This window comes from Sinocyclocheilus grahami, unplaced genomic scaffold, assembly GCF_001515645.1.
Source record: "Sinocyclocheilus grahami isolate Dianchi unplaced genomic scaffold, SAMN03320097.WGS_v1.1 scaffold249.1, whole genome shotgun sequence".
Lineage (NCBI taxonomy): Eukaryota > Metazoa > Chordata > Actinopteri > Cypriniformes > Cyprinidae > Sinocyclocheilus > Sinocyclocheilus grahami.
In genome coordinates, this window is record NW_015505428.1 from 94,936 (window position 1) to 112,435 (window position 17,500).

At 38.2% G+C, this 17,500-nt stretch overlaps 1 protein-coding gene across 1 annotated transcript in view; it reads right to left on the bottom strand.

The window, feature by feature from the left end:
- LOC107598241 (zinc finger protein basonuclin-2-like) overlaps positions 1 to 17,500 on the bottom strand; it is an 82,391-nt gene that overhangs the window by 26,799 nt on the left and 38,092 nt on the right. The window contains exons 2-3 of the mRNA XM_016289521.1: positions 11,684 to 11,786; positions 8,826 to 9,059 (exon numbers count right to left, since the gene is read on the bottom strand). Coding sequence (XP_016145007.1) covers positions 8,826 to 9,059; positions 11,684 to 11,786 — 337 coding nt within the window. The remainder of the gene's footprint in view (positions 1 to 8,825; positions 9,060 to 11,683; positions 11,787 to 17,500) is intronic.

Genomic DNA, 17,500 nt, shown 5'->3' on the forward strand with positions numbered 1-17,500 from the left:
CTACATTCCAAAGCATAAGATCGTACTTTTTACTTCACTACATTTCATAAAACATTTCGTTACTCCTTATATATCACGTGCTCCAAGACGCAGAAGCGGTGTCTGATTCATGAACAAACTGATTCTTTTCAATGAACCCGTTAAATCAGTTCACAAATCGCACCAAACGATCGAATTGGAATGATCCGATTGCAGCTGTTCTCGAGTCGACAACTCACTGATTCAAATGATCCGTTTAGTGCGAGGCTCCAGTGAATTGAACTCACAAATAAGAACCGGGAGATCTTGTGAGCGCGTGTGAGTCTTACGCTGCTAAAAGTAAGTTACTAATGTCGAATTTTAGGATTAATTATTGTAACTGAAAATCATATTTAGGTCAAAGCTGACAGATGTTTGTGAACTAACGTTAAATCTGCTGTAAAGGGTGATCTGTTTAAGCCCACTGAAATGCTTGAATGCAGACACATTAACATCAGTGTCTCTATATTTTAGGTTAAAAAAGCATAAAAGTAACACAGATTAAATCAAATAACTCATGCACATTCATCTTCCCCGCTGCTGTAACGTTAGCAGTTTTACTAAAATGCTATGCATTTAGCCCTATGTGACGTCTGTTTTTATATTGTTTGTCAGCACACATAGCCTAAGTTACTATGTATCTGGATCAACTAGCCGAGTAGACAAATAGAAATGTTTATTTATAACCATGCTGAAAATAAGTCAACGTTAGCTGATGCTAACTGTCTAGCTAACGAGCTTGCTGGTGCTAAATTGAGGTAATTAAAAAAAATAAAAGCCAAATATTTTTATTCAACCACCTAGATTACATCTGAGGGAAAAGAAAGGATGTGATGTTCAGAACATGGTAACTACAGTAATTATCAAAGTGGGAAGTGATGCCCTCTGGGGGCATTTGGCCAGGGGTGTTTTTACACCACAGACAAGGTTTCAGAAAAAAAAAATCATTATGAAAATCTAATGATATTTTCCTTATTATATGCATTATTTCCTTATTGGTTATTTTGGTAAAACCTCAGGTATTCTGAGCAGTATAGGATTATAAAGAAAGTATGCTAATATACAATTAAATGATAAAAGTAGCCTATATAAAACTGCAAAATAAATATTCATCTATCAGTAATTTTTACTTAAGTACATAAAAAAATCAAGTACTTTTGTACTTTCACTCGAGTAAAATTGAAAACTGAGTACTTTTACTGGAGTAATATTTTATTATACGTATCTATACTTTTACTCAAGTACTTGATGTGTGTACTTCGTCCACCACTGAGAAGAGCAAAATAAAAATAAATGTTATTACCATGAGACTTTATTTAATCTTGAGAAACTGTGTATGGTTAGAAAGTTTAGGACTCCATTTTCAATACTCAACCACTATTTGCGATTTTTAAAAAATCCTCCTCCCAAAACCTTTGTGTAAAACTACAAGCATCACACGGATCTCCTTTCTTGGTCAGTGTGGTCAGTGCTCAATACCGCAGTGACCCTTCATTCAGGAGCAGTGAGGCACTGTGCTGTGTTCTTCACATTGGTCCGCTGTTTGCACAGGCCTAGCAGAGCATTACGCCGCCTGTAGCTTCTAAACGATACTCTAACAATCACGCAAGCACCACGCTGAGGCGGCCATAATGGAGCCTCAATTACCTACTGCAAACAGTGAGGCAGAGAAACAGAGAAAAACAACAAGACCCGGGGAGAGAGAGAGAGAGAGAGAGAGAATCATTGAGTATTGTGCTTCATGGCTCATTTTGCACATTCATTCTGCAAATCTGAATGAATTGATTCCAATTTGCCTCCCCACTTAATAGTAACCGATTAACTGTTGGCGTTACTAAGCTGCTTAAGTCAACTCTTACTCTTTTATCACCAGGGAACTGAGCTCAATAGATTTTCTACATCTGTAATATTATATAAATGAACCTTAACGGTCAGCTTTCACACCCCAGAGATTTCTTTATAGAGATTGTATTGTTTAAATGGCCAGTGAAATAAGCAGAAATACATAGTTAATTAGCATACAAGGCAAGTTAAAGTCATGCCCACGAAAGTGCGGCTACACAGACCATGTCTTGTCTTCACAGAGGTCAGTAAAATGACCGCTTTCATATTATTTACACACTATACTATACAACAACAGGAAACCTTTATTAGGACAGAACTTAATTTGAACTCCCGCACATGGAGATCCAGTATAACAGTATTATAGCTGAAAGAGATATTTTTAACTTTTGTAAATAGTACAGGGATCCTCTCTAAGTGCACACACCACTGATTTGTGAACACCAGAGATGTCTATAATACCTGGAGAAAGCTCTGCACATTCCTATTCATGCTGAAAGTGTGTGATTTGGAAAAGTTTTTGAGGCAATAAACACCACGTATCTCATCCTGGAGCGGCTGACCGAGGACAGCACACGAGTGCGCGACTATCAGCTGTGGTAGATATGAAAGGCATCAGACAGAAAAATATAGAAAGAAAAAAAAAAAACTTACCATCATTATACCATCAGAATGGTATATTTCCTAACCAATCAGCTGAGGGACCGGATGTTTCCAGCTTTCAAATAAAATAATATGTGCGTGTGAGAGGAGTGCTGCTGATCATTTATGCTGTGAATATTGCTCACAAACATGAATATGCTTGTGCATTAGTAAACATTTTATGCTATTACTTAGATTTTTTTTTTTTTACCTCATACTCCAACTCAAATCCAGCTTGACGTACTGAAATCATAACCATATGCAAGAATTCCACCTTCAGAAACACTATGGCTCCACAGAGCCCGTGGACGAAGCGTTAGCCAGCGATAACAAAGAGCAGGTTAGATGACGGTGGGAGTCTGAGGAGGAGATGGAGGTAAAGGGATGGGACGGAGCACGAAGCGGGGAGGGGGCGTCAGGAGGCATGTGGTGCAGAAAAGCTTTGGTTAAGGATCAATTCCAACATTTCTGAACAGTGCTAGACTACCTAAAATGGAAGTTTCTCAGGAGTGATTAGAAGTAGAGCGAGGCGAAATGTAGAGCAAGAAAAAAAGAGCGAGACTGAGGTTTGAATTCAACTGACTGAAAATACTTGCACTGACTCTATGTTTTGGAGCACAGACCGTTGTCATGTTCGTCTAATGCAATGCAAATTCTATGCACCACTAGCACAGTTCACTAAATGCTCTTTTTAAATGAAATACTGACTAAATTTCTGCGCTGCCTCGAACAGATTGCAATGGAAGATAATTGAAGCTTCTGTATTTGGGGAGAGTTGAAAATACGCGCTTGTGCACGTGTGTGCAAAAAAATACAAAATATTGGATTCATAGCCTCCTTAAAATAGTGACTTATGAGTGTGCAACAGCACAAATTAATAAGGCCAAACCTGGAACCACTGATGCCTGCCAATATATTTCTTCCAACATATTGGATTATATAAAGGAATGATTCTATAAGGTAACCCTCTTTTATTAATAAAATGTTCTTCTTCTCAGTTAAATTACTGATGATATGTATATCTGATTGTTCGTTTAAACGATGTTATCTCATTATATTTAAAAGACGATTTAAAACAATGTGCTCTGATTCACTTGCAATTTTTACTGTCATTAAAACATTTCAAACCTACATGCTTTCAGGGGAAAAACTCCAAACATTTAATGCAAACATAATTGCATGTTTATTCAGTAATACATCTAAAAATTGCATGCATTTAAAAAATGAATAAAGGCTAGGAATTTTCAGCGTGCTCTTTTGAGCACATATGCTGGAGTTAAACACGCTCATGGCACTGAAGGGCTACTGTGCGATGTTTTTTTGTCTGTGTAATGACTGTCAGGCAGCTTGTGGTTGATGTTTTCTGGGGTCTGTTACCTCCTCTCTTAATCAAATCATGTCTTTTGGCTAGAGGACATCCTTCATTAAATGTATCAGGAAGGGAGCATATTGTGCCTCACCGAAGCACGATGGGTTGTGCCCCTACAAATTCCTTTGCGCTATGCAAGATGGGCCAAGCATACTGAACCCAGATGTCAGGTTTATTTGAATAAAATAGGCTCATTGTGTGGACACCCTGCTCTGTCCCTGAGGGAGGGGGGGGCTGGGTAAATGAATGCTGTGGGGGGTTTCGGAGCTGAAGGAAAGCTGAGAGAAAAGGACGCGGCAAGGAAGGAGTTCGCTTTGCTTAGCAGTTCCATCTGGCTCTCCTAGAATCTATGTCAGAGTCAGAGACACTGCTTCTCATAAAAGAGCTAAAGGAAGCCAGCGGAAGCCGAATGTTCTACAAGGACAAGAACATTACTGGGAATGTCGCTTAGCCTGGGGCGAATCCACAAGTTGGCTGCCATGGCCCCTTCCTCCACTTTCCCGTACTCCTCCTCCTCACTCACTCTTTCCAAAAGAACAAGAGACAGCCCAGACTGATCAGAATTCCATCTGTTGGGGAGCAGCCAAGTGACAGCGGAGAAATACAGGCATCTGGTCTCCATTTCTGTCAGGCTGGTGTTCCAGCTTACATCTTACAGCTGGGAGAGGATGAGGGAGAGGAGAGGGTGCTGGCAAGAGACTAGAAAGAGGGAGTGAGCAGGCACTCTCAGGCTTCTCGTCCATTTTTCACACATCACCCCACATCCTAACAGGAGATGCCTAGAAAGATGCACAGACACACACAGACACACACACAGACACACAGACACACACACACACACACACACACACACACACACACACACACACTCTCTCTCCCTTTTCTGAAGGGCCCAAGAAGTGCACACAGTTATCAGCAGTCAAGATTCGGACAACAGATCAGAACAAAAGCAAAAGAACAAAGGAGCACGTGAAGCCAGCAGGCAAGAGTTTGGCAGCCAGCGCACGCTCAAAAATGCACATGTGCATGCTCTTCTACTCCCATTTGAGAGTATACTCCGAAGTATTCTCTACTGATCATCATATTCACTCGATGGATCATTCAGACTGCAATTCTTGCATTAATCTTGCATTAAGTTACTCTGCGGTGCATGGTTTTTATTCTTTACGTAAATATGCTTGTATTGAAAATATTATAAATAATATAAATTACAATAATATATACACACACACAATAATATATACACACACACACACATATATACTGAATATATACACACATATATATATATATACACACACACACTGCAAAACTGAAAAATTAAACAATGTTGCAATCCATTGCGACTCCTGGAGGCTCATTCACCTTCTCAGAAACTGATTCTAAAAAGGAACACACACTCCATTCAGTATCGATGTCTCAAATTTAACATCATATTTACATAATTATATATTACAAATGAAAGTGAAAAAAAATACAAAGAGTGCTTTTACTACAACTATACTTCAATACATTTAAAATACGGTGAATGCATTTATTGTAGTTATCAATTTTACTTACAATTAACACTTATCAACACAATAAACACTTAATGACTTAAATATAATTACTATGCTACTCTCCAGAATTCCACAGTATTCCCTAATAGATTTAGACTTATTTTATCCCCCTAAAATTCATTTATTTTCTATCCTTTTTGTTTGATTGTTTGTTTTTTTGTTTAAATGGTTCAGTCTGATACTGGCTGAATAATCAGTATCCCAACTAAATAGTTATATTGTCTTTATTATATTAAATTATCTTCATTATATATTATATGATCTTTTATTGCTGTGAATATAAAAGTAGATGAACACATCTATGTTTCCAGGCAGTTTTTATGCATTTGTGTTTTCTGGAATAATTCAATTGAGGTCATTCAGTTGTAATTTATTTTATTTTCTATCAGATCTGATGAAGTATAAGTGAGTTTTTGTTTGTTTTGAAACAATATTTATGCCTTTATTTCAGTATGTATGTATTTGCTTGTTTGTTGTATGGTTAAAATTGTAGGGTACGCAAAGCATATGCATGTGTCATAATTAAAAATAATTACTCTGAAATTATGTGTGCCTCACATTAAACCATGTTAATTTTATATTAAATTAAATTATTTATTATTTATTAATTTATTAAAAATTAAATAAAAATTACATTTATGCATTTAGCAGACGCTTTTATCCAAAGTGACGTACAGTGCATTCAGGCTATACATTTTTTACCAGTATGTATGAATTTTATATCATACAATAGGGGGAAAAGTATTATTGATATAGCATTATGTGATTGATATAGCGATAAATAATTGACTGTCACTGCATTAATGGGAACGGGAACAGACGAATGCCATATATTTATACGACTGATTATGTATTTGTGCATTTTGGAATGCTTTTCCCACTAACAGACTTCTCAAGATGTTAAAAAAAATGTTAAGAGTGGAAACATTTTCTCTGAGAGAATAAGAAGGAGAGAGAGAAAGAGGTAAAGAAATAAAAGCAGTGAGGAGAGGTACACTGCTGGCGTATCTGAAGTGTAGAGCGTCAAGATTCCACAGCAAAATCTCACCAAGAGGAAATCACCATTGTGTGTGTGTGTGTGTGTGTGTGTGTGATCTAGCAGATGATAACTGCACCAGAGACAACTATGACAAGCCACGGGTTTGACTTCTGAGAGAAGCGTTGTTGACTTATTAGTGGTGACAGGTATGCTATCTGGGAGACAGCTCGACAGCAGACGGAAGGAAACAGAGCGAGTGAAGAGAGCAGAAGGGGATTATTCATAAAACTCAGAGTTTAACAATGACCCGTGAACACTCTGACTCAATAAAGAACAGAACACATCACACTGCTTTACCACTGTGGCACTATGTGATTGCCAGACACAAAACACTCCAAACTGACTGCTAATCTGTCACCCACACATGGGGAAATTAGTGTACTGTCAGGAAAGCAAAATCTGAATATTACAAAAAGCAACTCTCTAATTTTGAAATACTGTAAAATAACTAGGGAATATTTTTTTACAAACACAAGGGCCTGCTTCACTTAAAAACAAAGATATTGTTGTTACAGATAAAGCTAAATTAGCAGATCTTTTAAACAAGCATTTTATTAGAGCAAGCAATTTATTTGAGAATCATGTTTCTAGGCTGCATATGAAAAAATGAAGACATACAAAAATAATTCAGACTACATTACCCTGTAGTTTTTCCCTATGACCAGTTACTAAGTCACAGGTTTGGTTCGAATTACATACATTTAACCCAAAAAACCTGCTGGCCTAGATGCCTTAGATCCTTTCTTTTTTTAAAGTTGGTGCATCTGTTACAGCTTGAGCCTCTAACATATATTTTTAATCTATCTATATCTACAGCAGTTATATCTACAGTTAATCATTTAGTTGCATTAAAGCAGCTGTAAATGTTATGAACAATATTTAATGCCTTAGATACACAACACTTACACAACAACAAAAAAGCTTGCTAAAGCTTTTGATACAGTTCATCATCATTCTGTTATTTAGATTACATAGTATTGGTGCATCTAATTTAACTTTGTCTTGAACAACAACTATTTGAGTCACTAACTGTTAACAAAGGTGTTCCTCAGGGCTCCGTGATAGGTTCAACCCTGTTTTCAGTTTTTATTTATAGTATTCCCCAGGCTATCTGTAGTAAGACAACCTATATTCACCTATACGCAGATGAAACCATTCTTTACTCTATAGGACCATCATATGATAAGGTTATAATATATTTACAGTTTTAATAATTTAAACCTTGTCTTGAACAGCATGAAAACAAAGGTAATGTGGTTTGGAACGAACCAACCAATCCTTGAATGGGTCAAAACTCGAAGTGGTGTCTTCATATAAATATCGTGGAATTTGGCTTGATAGCTTTTTAACTTTCACTGATCATATAATTCATATTCAGAAGAAAGTTAAATCTAGTTTCTTGTATCAAAATAGATCTACGTTTACCACGTCAGCCAAGAAATACCTTGTTGAAACCACTATTTTACTGATATTTGACGATGGCAATGTGGTGAATAGAAATGCATGCCAAGGTGTTCCAGAACAATTAGATATGTTATATCACGGAGCTATTAGACTGATTACTAATGCTCCTTGCAGAACACATCCTCATGAATTATATTCTCTTTTAAATTAGACAGGACAGGTTAATTTTTATCTATAAAGGTACTGTTAGGCTTGTCACCTAAATACCTCCAAGATTTGTTGCAGCATCATGTTAGAACGTACACAACATCAGATCATCTAATCATATTATTTTGATTATCACTAAAAAGAAAACTGTTTATGGCCGCTCTGCTTTTGGATTTGCTGCTCCAAATGATTGGAATGTGCTAGAGAAGTCACTGAAATTAGAAACATATATTTTAATTTCTGCTTTTAAAAAATCCCTGGGGATATATATATATACACACACACACACACACACACACACACACACATATATATGTATGGTTATATATACACACACACACACACACACACACATATATATATGTATGGTTATATATACACACACACAAATGCACTAGTGTGCACATGCATACATAAACAATCACTTTTGTCTTTTTTCTCATTCTCATTCTTTCTCTCTTCCACACCTCTTTCTTGTCTTTTTTGCATGAAATATTTATGAGTGTAGAATTAAGATTCTTGCGCACACGCTCCTGCTGGCACCTTCCGTGGGTTGTGACATCATGTGTCAAGGCTCTGATTAACAGTGCTCAACACTCTGCCTCCAGACTGACAGACAGATGAGGTCGAGGGGAGAGCGAGCAGGTAAATAACAAGAAAACAGCTCCAAAAAGAAGAACAGGCATAGAACAGACAGTATGGGAATGAGCGAGGCAGAGAGAGAGAGAGAGAGAGAGAGAGAGATGTAGTATGTAGCCTCTGACATAGTCTCTGAGGGTCCAGCCCAGGCCGTGGAGGATGTGCAGAACCTCCTCCTGTTTGAGAACACTGAACAGACGGTCCAGCAGGATCTTCAGCCTCACAGGAACCGCCTGCGTCCCGTACAGCATCAGACTGCTGATGTCAAACACCACGTTGGACTGCACGATCTCCACCTGCGTCGGGTGGTAGAGATGCTGTGTGCTCAGCTTGTCTAGAGCTACAATCAGAAAAACACACACAATTAGTATCATTGCTTAAATGCTCAACGCATACTATATCAGATTTTCTAACCAAACTAACCTTCATCAGAAGGCTTATATTTAAATACGTGATCACACTATGCATTACATTGGAAGTGTATTTACATATATGTGTGCTCCACTTAAATTATTTGTTTGAATTGTGAACTCTTATATTAGCATGTAAAGTGTAGCGTGCACACATATTGATATGCACATATAAAATGTTAACCATCTTCTGTGAAAACGCTAACACATCAGAGAGAAATCTTAAGTGCATGAGCTCATGATCAAAGGGCAGTGAAATAACTCAGGCTTTAAATCTGCAACACAAAGCTGGTCGTAACAAGGCACCCATGATATAAGATAAATGTGCTGTATTGTCTTCGGTTTGAAGCATGTTATTGAACTGTGAACTGTGTCCACACACACACATTCTTTATTTTTACTGATTTTCCACATGAACGAAATGCTCTTTGATAATGATGCTTGTATGAAGAAATGACAGTGGCATCAATGCAATCCCTTTCTCTTTCTTCTCACTCGCTCTCGCTCTCTCTCTGACTCTGTCTGTGTGACACCTGTTTTTTCCTCTCAGTCCAGGAATGATTTTTGTGCTGACTACGTCTTTGCCTGACAACAGACCCTGCTAGACACGAACATAATAAAAAATGAAGAACTACTTGTCAGAATGGCTGCCAACACTACAGACAAAATGAGAACTCTATGGCAGAGAGGAGTGAGAAGAGGAGGAGGAGAGGAAGGATAGCGGCTGACAGTTCACTGTGAAATTAAAACTAGGCGAAGGGCCCCTGTGATGGTCCCTTTAGGCCTGTCTCTTTTCCTTTCATCCCAACCCAACAGGTGTTTTCTTTTGTCTCTCTATGAAACCGACTGTCTGTTTCTCCCTCCGTCTTTCCTGACTTAACTCTACCCTTTCTGACTGTCATCTCTTTCATTTGATGTTTTCACCAGCACCTCAGCTACTTTTTGACCTTTCTATACTTTTTATTTTTTCGGTATAATGAAATAAGTGACTGTTATCAGAGAATTAAAAGCTGTGTGGATGTAGACACAGAGGCGCGCAGGAAGGAGTGAGGGAATGGGGATGGATATGCGAGTGAGAGCACATCGACTGGCTAAAGAGGCAGTTTTATGAGGAGCCATAACTTCACCGGGCTCAGAGGAGAGAGAAGGGGACCAGATAAAAGGACAGATAAAGACGGATCGGGTGAAACCCAACCCTCCTGCACACACACACAAACATACTCGCCAGCAAGTCCTTCGAATACTGAATCAAGAGTTTACTTGCTCACATAGCCGTCATTTCATTCAACCGATCAGACAGATGAAGTTCTACCGCACACACGTGACTTTAACGGCTGCTTTGTGACGCTGCACTGTAACCACAGTATCGTGCTGTAAACACAGTAAGTTCCCAATTCATTCCAAAGCAAAACCCCTTTCTTGCTTTTTTTAAATGACATTTTTTTGTAACTAAAGGATGGAATGCCTGGTCATACTATCTATTGTCACTTAGTGATTCTTGCATTCTTGGGCTACAGCAATTAAAATAGAAACATTTGCTAATTAAAGCGTTATTAATGTAAAATACTAAATCAACTTTTATATTTAAACTTGTGTTTCGAACATTTAGAATCATCTGAAAGGCTGACTTATATCTTAATATAAAATATCATTAAATAAGTATATATTTATATACCATAATAGCAACACTGTGAATTCAAATTGAATGATTTTACTCAATTAGCCTAAAGCATTTAATGAATATCTAAGATCTCTGAAATGTATAGAATAATAAACCCATGAATTACAATTAGTTTTCAATTAAAAAAAATCTCTATGAATCTAATTTAATCTATGAATACTAAATTAAAGCAATTAATCGGCAGATTCTATTGTATTTATGATCAATGAGTTTTCAATCACTTTTAATGCAGTTGACTCATTTACTTTTACAACATTTAATTCTATTTTGTCTCACTTCTGGTGCAGATTCATTTCAGAGGATTACATCATTTTATACAAAGCTACAATTTAAAATCTTAAAACACAAAACATTTTGCAACCACTTCACTGTTATTTATCATGCAACACATACACACACACACACACACACACACACACACACACGCTCTCTCTCTCTCTCTCTCTCTCTCTCACACACACACACACACGCTCTCTCTCTCTCTCTCTCTCTCTCTCACACACACACACACACGCTCTCTCTCTCTCTCTCTCTCTCTCTCACACACACACACACACGCTCTCTCTCTCTCTCTCTCTCTCTCTCACACACACACACACACGCTCTCTCTCTCTCTCTCTCTCTCTCTCACACACACACACACACGCTCTCTCTCTCTCTCTCTCTCTCTCTCACACACACACACACACGCTCTCTCTCTCTCTCTCTCTCTCTCTCACACACACACACACACGCTCTCTCTCTCTCTCTCTCTCTCTCTCACACACACACACACACGCTCTCTCTCTCTCTCTCTCTCTCTCTCACACACACACACACACACTCTCTCTCTCACACACACACACACACACACACACAGAGAGAGATACTCACCATGAGCGACCCATCCATGCTTGCACTGGTCACATGTCCGCAGGTGGATTTTTCCAGGCTGGAAACACTCACATGTGCAGTTTACCAGAGTACAGCGGATGGCCTGAAAAAGCACAAGCAAATAATCATCACTGAACTATTCTCAAACTGTTATAGACTAAATTATACACAAGAGCTGTGATTATTAGCTGCATTATTATGTCGTCTTTGCCCTTTCTGATTTTGACCATTTAATTTGTTAAATTATGCAATCTTTTTTAGTTAAAGACAACATTCCTTGCAATAAATATCCCCCCAAAAGGTTTTCACTGAAAGCTGTGGTCATTTATTAATGTGAGTTGTCTCAAACGAATGCAGTCATGCTCATGTCTGACTGTCAAGCTGACTGACGTTGTGCTAACGAGGCATCCGCTCTCTGTCTTGTGCCATATTCATGTAGGGGCATTTAGATGAGCTCTTCCTTCCTCTCACCTGAAACCTGGCCTGCTTTTGCCCCATTTGAATTTCCTTTGTTTTGACAAAAGCCACCATTACTCGACGTGGAGACTGAACCGGAGCTGACCCCAAAAGCTTTTAGCGATGAGGGGTTAAGTGTCCCAACGAGACAGCCAGCCTGGCAGGACAACACAATGGCATCGTGTGATAAGACGTCTCTTTAATCACTGCGCCACTGAAAGACTCCGGCAGGAGGAGAGGGAAGGTGGGGCCACACCCGTGTTCCCTCACACCTCGGCTGTCAAGGTCTCGCAGAAGATGAATTTAAAAGTGAAAAACTGATTGTTATCTTTTCCAACATTGCATAACTGTATTTTATGTGATTTAGTGTACTGACTATTGACGGGGAAGTCGTGGCCTAATGTTAGAGAGTCGGACTCGGCAGGGATTGTAGGTGGGGGGAGTGAATGTACAGCGCTCTCTTCCTTCAATACCCCGACTGAGGTGTCAGTCATGTCATTATACACATCTCGACGTGGAGACTGAACCAGAGCTGACCCCAAAAGCTTTTAGCGATGAGGGGTTAAGTGTCCCAATGAGACAGCCAGCCTGGCAGGACAACACAATGGCATCGTGTGATAAGACGTCTCTTTAATCACTGCGCCACTGAAAGACTCCGGCAGGAGGAGAGGGAAGGTGGGGAGGCCGCACCCGTGTTCCCTCACACCTCGGCTGTCAAGGTCTCGCAGAAGATGAATTTAAAAGTGAAAAACTGATTGTTATCTTTTTCAACATTGCATAACTGTATTTTATGTGATTTAGTGTACTGACTATTGACGGGGAAGTCGTGGCCTAATGTTAGAGAGTCGGACTCGGCAGGGATTGTAGGTGGGGGGAGTGAATGTACAGCGCTCTCTTCCTTCAATACCCCGACTGAGGTGTCAGTCATGTCATTATACACATTTGTGTATATATATATATATAAACTATATATATACACACACACACACACACACACACTCACACACACACACGAATTGAATGAATGAATGTACCGCCATTTATCGCAATCTACTGGCAGTTTTTCTTATTTAGAGTATCATGTAATTTAAAAAAAAATCATAAAAATTAAAAGTGATCATTTGAAAAAAAATAAATAAATCTGTCATCCTTTACTCACCCTCATGTCGTTTTAAACCTATATGACTTTATTTTGTGGAACATAAAAAAAATATTATATATAATAAAAACATAAAATAATAATAATAATAGTAATAGTAAATAAATAAATAAATGGGTGAGCTATCCCTTTAATACTCAATCTCATGGCATTATTTATGCAATAGTAATTTAATGTAAGCGCATGCATGCCTTCTCTGAGCTGCAATGAATGGCCTGTAAATATATCTAAATAGAAATTCACATGCATTGTAGCCTTAAAGTTTATGTGTAATAAATTCTATGTTGAATATTTTTCTAAACCTAATTTTTGTAATGTCTATTTAACACAATAATAGTCTTTTGTGGGTAATTTCAAATTAATCGTGCAAATTTGATGCGTGATTAATTTGTGATTAAGTAGATTAATTAATCGCCACATCATAACTGCCTGGCAGCCCAGCACAGAGACTCGTTCAGGTCAGTAGCTGCCTGATTTGTTTATTTACTGTCAAGTATTATTCGACTGGGCTTTTAAAATTGTTTATTAACAATTCTTTTTTTTTTATCATTGAATAAAAAACCTGATAAAGCTGAAAAATTACTCTGAATCAATCATTTAAACAAAATCGCTGCTGCTATGACATCAGTTTACAAGCCAGGCTGACTTATGGGCATTTGGTCTAAACATGTATGATTCATTGAAGAATGAGGCCTATTGTATCGCAGTCATTTATCACATAAGCCATGATAAATGAGAGAGAGAGAGAGAGAGAGAGAGCGAGAGAGCGAGAGAGAGAGAGAGAGAGAGAGAGAGAGAGAGAGAGAGAGAGAGAGAGAGAGAGAGAGAGAGAGAGAGAGAGAGAGAGAGAGAGAGAAAGAGAGAGAGAGAGAGAGAGAGAGAGAAACAATGCAGGAACACTAAGGAAAATGGAAACATCAAATGTGGGGTCTGACAACTTATGTAATACTTAATGTTGTTTAATTAAATAATTAAGAGCTCAATTAGGAGCCCAGTTAACAGATCAGCAGTGTCAATGCTGCACTTTTCATACTGTATATTTACATTAATGACATACACTTAAAACAATAAGAGCACAGCGACAGATGACATGGCAGTCCCAAACTACTGAATGATTATAGGCTGAACCTGTGGCTGAGATCCTAAAGCATCATTCCAGCCATCTCTATTGATTCCTGTGTTTGTTACTTTTACACAATAGCACACACACACACACACAGACCAACTTTGCTGACATCAGGTCACCGGCAAACACTAAAAGCATCTTGTCCTCTTCACCACCCACAAGATTTAATCTTATTCAAGGCTTAGCTTTCAAAATGCTGTCAATATCCTGCCATAAATGTACAGGAAGGTTATGCTGGAAAACATGTGACAAAGAAAGACAGGCAGTGCACTATCATAGGCATTATTAGACAGCAACTTTCCAAACGTAAAATAAGAGGCATTAAAATTAAAAAAAAAAAAAACTCTTGGAGTTGATTGTATTGAGACTTTGCTGTACACATTCAAGACCAGCATCTCATTTGCATGCGTATCATGCATAAAGTGCATATTCATTTGTAAAGTGTACACATGAATTTTGTGCATTTTGATTGACATAGTAACATACAATATCAACATACTGACCGCGTGTAAAATGTAAACCCTTTTATGTATATGCAACTTTAGAGATGCACAAATCTTTTAACACTCTGAGCTGCAGAATGACATTGTTTAATATCAAATGTGTTTAATCAATGTGATGGCATTATAAAAAAGATTTAGTTGATGTACGTTACTAAAAATAACACTATTTATTCAGTATTCTATACACAATGATTCATAAACATTTTGAATGGTTTACATGTCATTGAGTTGATGATCGTCAATGCTGTCATTTTACACATGAGGCATAAAGAGGGTTAAATAAATAATAAAAATGTCTGAATTTTCTCCAGGCTTTGGCCCTTCTATGCTTTACTCAATGGGATTGCATCGGTGATATTACAGTGAAACAGTGTGCTACTGACCTGAGGCCTGAATACTAATAACACGCAGGCTACGTTGAACAAGCCTTAGTTACAGCTGTAATACTGTAATATTTCAGCTGAATAGCTGAGAGATTTATCATTAATATACTGATCTTCTCAGACGTTTACTTAATTATCGGTAACACTTTACAATAAAAGGTCTCCGTTAATTAATGTACACATTTGTTACTGTATTTATTCATCTTTGTTAATGTTAGTTATAAAAAAAAAAAAAAAGCTGAGATTCAGGTCGAGTGCCATAGATAATCATACATGTGCTGATATAAAACGATATACGAGCGTGATATTGCATTTGTACAACAGTTCGACGGCACAAATGTGTAAATAAATAAGAAACGACCACGGAGTGTCTTAAAAAACATTTTGTATGCAGAACTACTTCCTTCCGCCACGGACTCAAATCTGTTTGCCAGTTTAACAGCTGAGCTCAAGATCCGTTACTAATTCGAGAACGTTACTTTAGAACTTTAGTGACAAGGAACAGTAAATTGCTTTATTAAACACTTATTGTATCACTGTATTAAAAGCTCACTGAATGATGAGAGAGCGATGGACTGAGAGTGTGATTACCTGCATCTGATACAGCATTCGTTCTTCAGCTCAATCTCATATTCACAATAAAACATCAGTCTGAATGTCCGCTGAGGAAAGCGATATCTTTGTCGTACTATCTTTCATCTGTTGAGGGTTATTTCTGATGACAGCACTGCTCACTGCATCTGTTACCTGCGTCTTACAAGCTGTTGTTGAAAGTGAAAAGAGCTTACTTGTTTACAACCCTGTTTCAGTCTCTTTCAATATAAAAGTCTTTACTGTGGACTCACTCAGAACAGTCTCTTGTCAGAATAATGTAACTAAAATCACCATCACGAACACACACACACCGTTTCCTAAATACTATTATTAAATACTACTATTTATATAAAACATTACTTATTGAACAATAAGGTTTAATAAACAACAGTAGCCATTAGTTGCTATATCAGTCAAGAGAACAAAGGCAGCACTCTGATATACACCATTAAAGTTAATAATATAAAAAATATAACTCTGCGGGTTGAACAGCCGATTTCTCCCAAAACGTCAAAGCACATTTTCAAATAGACGTTATCTTTATTAACAAATATTAATAAACAACTACATTCTCTGCTAAAACACTCTTAAAACTACATTCTGTGACACAAAAACACTAGTATTCGTAAAATTATACAGCACTTAACTGAAAAGACCTCTCAGCCAATTAGATTCGAGGACTAGTAATATATAAATAACTTTAAATATAAAACTGATCTGAAATTGTCTAGAACTTTTTCCAATATCCAAATATAATACATTTTATTGACTGGATCTTCTTGCTTCTTTGTTTTCTATAATAACTCTCTATATTAAGTTAACTCTAGGCCACAACATTTTTTTATAACCAAAAGTATTTTATATATTGAGATGTTGGGAGGGGGGACATTTGTGAACATTTGTGGCCTGTGGAGCACCATCCGTTTTGGCTCTAGGTTTGACCCAGCCTGTTCAAGTCAGCGAGTTTGTTCTATCAACTCTAATCATTCTGCTTTGCTATTCACATCAGCGCAGACAGGTCCAGCTAAACACGGAGCACACTGAGCATCAGTCAGAGTGGACACTGAACGGAAGAGAGAGACAAAGAGAAGTCCAGGCCGATTGTTGCTTGGACCACTGAGGACCCTGTGAACTCCTCTCAAAGACTCAGCTGACAGAGATCAAACCAGTGACAGCCTGCTGCAGTATCCAGAGACATTACTGTGTTCAAAGTGCTCGGGGAGGGGGTTAGGGAGGACAGGGGAGGGAGGTGAGACGCTTCAGCCAGCGACTGATCTTCTCTCTCTCTCTCTCGATGTCTCTGTGCTGTCACCCGCTGATTGATCCAGGTGTTTTATAGCTATCTGGAGGCACAGAGCATTCAGACAAAGAGAGGCCTCTGTCAATCCTTTTGATTGGGGCAGCACATTCCTGAGCCAGATGGTGGACAGGCCTTCTTTGGACAACGCCAATCCACATACTCTCCCCAGCACTCAGGAGAGCTGCTGCTGTGTGTGTGCGCTTCCTCTGGGCTCAGACAGCGCAGGTCAATGTTAACACGCATTCAAAATACTACTGATAAAAGGTGCCCTGTTATGCTCTTTAAAAACTTTGAAA